The following is a 4,903-nucleotide window of genomic DNA, read 5'->3' on the forward strand; positions in this document are numbered from 1 at the left end:
AATGCACTCATGGCTGCAGCCACCGTTGTGCACGGAGCAGATACGACCTGAAGTGAACGCAACACATCAGCAGTTGCAAAGACGTGCAGGTTTTACTGAACTTGAGCTTACACGGTTGGGCTTACCGCAGGTTTCAGGCTCGTCGCTGCCATCAGAACAGTGAACCTGTCCGTCACACCTCTCCTCAGCAGACAGACACTTTCCCTCAGGACACCTCAGGCCATCCTCACTGCATTTACCTGGGATAAATAAATAAATTCAACGTCAATTAAAGGCAGTGAGCACAACCCTTGTTACACAATGAAAAAAAAAAGTTCAGCATTTAACTTTATTTACTACCCTAGAAAACTGGTCTTGAAGATGTACATTGAACTTCTCTTGCCCACAGAGACTGAAACGGATTTGATTGACGCAAAACCAACTATGGCGTGTTCTTTGTCAGACACTTTGGATTTCTACTACAATGCTCTAAGGACGTTCTTAAACGTTGATAATGAAGATCAAATATGATGGATCACTTGATAAAATGGAAGGAAGCGGGTTTGCTAAGACAATTCCTTATAGTTTCTTCTAGAATTTTGTCTTCAGATACATAAGGTCAAATTAAGACCTATAGTATTTTTGCCCACAAAGATCTATTCCGTCAAAGTTAAACCCATCAGTTTCCTCACCACACTCTTTTTCATCAGAGCTATCCAGGCAGTCATTCCGTCCATTGCAGCGCAGCTCAGTGGGGATACAGATGCCGTTTCCACACATCCACTCAGAATCCAGGCAGCCCTCCGTGGCTGGACAGTTCTCCTCGTCAGAACCGGTGGGACACTGATTCTGTCCATCACAGCGGGCTGACGCGTCCACACAGCCAACAGAGTCCAAGCACGGAAACTGGCCGGGTGGACAATCTGAGTCTGTGGAGGCTGAAGGCAACAAGAGAGGCAGTCAAAGCAGAGCGTCCTGTAAAATTTGACAGTTCTTAGACAAACCGCTCGATGAGTTTCCTCCATACCGGCACAGCCCATTTCATCCGATCCATCCAGACAGTCTCCCTCTCCATCACATCGCCACACAGCGGTGATGCACTGTCCATCATCGCACTGCCACTGGCCTTCAGGGCAACCCAAGAGTTGGCCTGCAGAACAAATGGCAAATGTAACAGGAACGATCTTAAGATGAATATTTTGTTTCAATAAAAATTAAACTCATTGTCAGTCAATTTTATTTTGAAATTTCCTCCCACTAATTGCTGGAGTAGGACAACAAATCTGATATTTTAATTTGTTACATTTTACACTTCAATGTTATTCAGAACTGCACATTGCTTAGAGGCATATTCACAAAAAAAAACAAACAAGAAAGTGAGAAACCCAGAGCGAATGGCATTTTCATTCCACAAAGAAAAAAAAATTGCAGTAATTCCTCCACCTTAAATCAAAAGGCCAGACTTTACTTCCCAAATAAATAAAAGAAATCATTGATGCAAAAATGTGATGGCAAACCCAATCATGGGGAAGACAGATTACTTTAATTGTCCAGTCACAGTTATTGATGCTTGCCACCAATAAGGGGAAGCCACAAAAGTAGCAAAGATAATTCATGGAAAGTTGAGTGAGTGGGGGGAAAAAAGCGATTTTGGAGCTCAGGATGCAGTTGAGCAGAATGCTGGTCTTAAAACAACCTGGACTTCGTTAACGCCTCAGCTGAGTCACAGGCCGATTGCCTCCATGCTATGCTGCACTTACGCAGTAATTTATTAAAAGAAGACCCCAAATCATCGAGATCATGTGCTGTACGGGCGCAACTGCTTATAGTTAGCTGAAATTTCTGCATTTTAGATTTTTTTTAAGATCAATATTAAAATTAGTCATGATACTCAATTTTGGGTTTTTATTGACTGTAAGCAGTTTTTAAATTAACCGAGAAATGTAACCATGCATGTTTGGTTTGTGAATTAAAATATAAAGTTCAATTAGCACCAAACCGTCATGCTGAATGCACATTTGATCTTCTGTTTTCATTAAAGAACACTGACTTAGCCTTTTAAACGTAAACTACTTGGCGACACACATGAAGAACCTTGCAGGCAGCAGGGCGCGCGCGTTCTCTGTGCCGTTTGCGTCGGAATGACATTTTGTTTAAAGCTAGATCAGGATCGTTCTTGGACTGAAATTCAACTTACCAGAGGAAAATCTTAAAGTCGGCAGAAGTAGCAACCAAATGACCAGGCGCAGGTCCATGTCGGCCCCGCGTCTCATTCGAACAAACGCCACCAGCTGAGAGGAAGCCTTTAATCCTCTCCTGCTGCTGCAGGTGCGCCTGTGATTACGCGCAGCACTTCCGGTCGGATGAGAAATGATGGTCAAGTCAAATAAAATATGTCGTGCTGCTGAAACATATGCCAGCAGATAAAACATATTTAAACTTTTGAAGCAAAAATAAAATATAGGAACGGATTTCTATCCATGTTTACAACAACGATTGTTATTTTTTTTCTGTCAAGCACATGAAGAGGAATTTTGTGTTTTTGCGCCATGAATTAGGACCTAATACTGTTTACAATCAGAGCCAAACGAGAATTTGGCTAGTTTGCGTCTGCTTGAGGTCCCCTGCTGGAGTTCATTAAGAACAGGCTGATAAACGCGGAGCTGCGTACCTACTGAGGGAAACACTCATAGCTTAGCACAAAATCAGATTTAAACTAATTAATTAATTATCTCTAATGCCCTCAGAGGAGAGAAACATTTTTTTCAGCAAGTATTGTTTTTTTTATATCTCCCGAGTTGGTTGTGAATGCAACCTTAACGTTGGCCCCTCTTCTTGGTGAACAAATGCAAAGGACATAATATTCTTCATCATATTTGAATCTAATTTAGTGGATTTCTCCCACAGTGCACAAATTAGGCTTCACACCCTGGAAATAGTAAATGGTGGTAAACTGACGAGCCATAAAGAAACATTGTCACATGTATGCATTTTTCTAAACATCCCTACTTAAGAAGTCAAGACAAATGATTAAAAATTATGTCAAGAGCTTTAAAAAAAACTTGATTTAATAGCAATGAGGACACACAATACAGTCCATTTTAACATTGAGTATATATCTAAGTTTTGTAAAAAACCAAACAAAAAAAACCAACCAAACAAACAAACAAACAAAAAAACAACAACCTAGAAATTAAATACTGAAAAAAGAAAGGATGGTTTCCCTAAAATGATTTTTTTGTCTATAAAGTCTGACACCTTACCAGCAGAAATTAAGTTCAATTGCAAGTAAGAATTATAGCAGGGAGACAGAAATGCTTGTGAAAGATACCCTTGTTATGAGCAAAAGATAAAAAAAGATACATAATACACAGATATTTTTTTTAAATGATGATCATCTTTATTGTCATTGCAATATGCATTCCAATAAAATGTGTCCTATGCATTTAAGGCATCTCTTATGGGAGCAGTGAGCTGCCACTGCGCGGCACCCAGGGAGCTTTCTGGGTATAAGGGTCTATCTCATGATAGACCCTTACACAAGCACCCTCCTGTCTCCCCTTTTTATGTCAATTATGCATTATATTGAGCCAGAAGAACAGCAATATTAAACTTGACACTTTGTTCATTTACTGATTTCTGCATATGCTTTAGAAATGTGACTTTGGAAAGTGCCTTGAGATGACATGTTTCATGAATTGGCGCTATGTATATGAAATTGAATTGAATTGAAATGTAACTTGTGAACAAGAGTGTCTTAATTACTCATAACAGTTTCCACCCAGTAACAGAAAAGTCCTTTTTTAAATATTTGTCTTCACCTTTACTTTCTTTGCATGTGCTTTCCTTTAATTTCTGGATGCGTTTTGGAAGGAGATGATTAAATGCTTTATCCATTGTCAATACAAATCTGATGCTTTATATGATGTTGTGTGCTTGCTCCACGTTTTTCTTTTTCACTGGCTTTTTACATTTTTTATTCATAAAATCTTCGTAATTAAATTAGCTTAAATTTTTTTTAATTCTGATTTGCATATTTAAAGTTGGTTGCATGATTATGAAATCAGGCGTATCTTTTGTCTCTAATGAAAAGGTTTAAAAATCAGTTAAAAACAACAGAAATGGGCTGGTTTGACTCATTGTCAACATTTTCTTTTTAAGAAATGCATTTTTTGTCCGTATAAAATCATTTTCAAAGCCTGATGCCTCTTTAATTCAAAGAACACCTTTTGTGTTCTTTACTGCAGCAGTTAACATACTAAGAGCTTAGGCTTCTTCATCTCTCCTTTGAACTGAAGTGAGCTGTTTGTCTTATAAATGGGTGACAATTAAGAACCTTTATTGTTGCTATCAAAGCAAAACTTTCATGTGATGCAGTGTTGGATGACAAGTCTTTCTCTGCCAGGTGACCAAAAACTGTTATCTATAGATTATGGTGTAATTCGCTTTAAAAAATGTGTATGTATTCTAGAAGGAAATCGAATTTCTAAAACTGACTGTGTAGTTTAAATTCTAGTTTTTGTATAATCCTAATCAATTACATTCACTTCCCACAGCGTTGATAACTCCTCACAATAAATAGCCGTTTATATTTCCTCTCTTTCATTGTGTTACATTTTTGACACTTTAAAGTTTATTTAAACACTAATTGGATTTTTTTAAACCAAATGTATTTTTACCACAACTAAACAGATATTTGTTTTGGGAGTGGTTTTTTTTTTCATAAACTGATGCTCTTTCCCTTTAATTGATAATGTTACACACGTAAAGTGTCATTTCTTGACTCATCAACTTGCATCTGTTTTCTTCCAGTGGCAGTAAATTAATTTCACCACAAGAAGAAGTTTTCAAGCAATATCAATAATTTGTGTTGCCAACGTGTACACTTTAATATAGGAGATTACATATAAAACGGTGTAATAAA

General features: G+C 37.9%; 1 protein-coding gene across 1 annotated transcript; it reads right to left on the reverse strand.

Annotated features, from left to right (window-relative positions):
- Positions 1 to 6: 6 nt before the first annotated feature.
- Positions 7 to 2,234, reverse strand: LOC118564018 (very low-density lipoprotein receptor-like; the record flags this gene model as incomplete). The annotated part of the gene is made up of 5 exons (XM_036140709.1): positions 2,220 to 2,234; positions 1,007 to 1,163; positions 672 to 917; positions 126 to 239; positions 7 to 47 (listed from the first exon to the last, which is right to left on the reverse strand). Coding segments are annotated over exons 1-5 (573 nt in total), but the record flags the coding sequence as incomplete, so codon positions are not given.
- Positions 2,235 to 4,903: the final 2,669 nt, after the last annotated feature.

Source organism: Fundulus heteroclitus, chromosome 8 (genome assembly GCF_011125445.2).
Source record: "Fundulus heteroclitus isolate FHET01 chromosome 8, MU-UCD_Fhet_4.1, whole genome shotgun sequence".
In the NCBI taxonomy this organism is placed as follows: Eukaryota; Metazoa; Chordata; class Actinopteri; order Cyprinodontiformes; family Fundulidae; genus Fundulus; species Fundulus heteroclitus.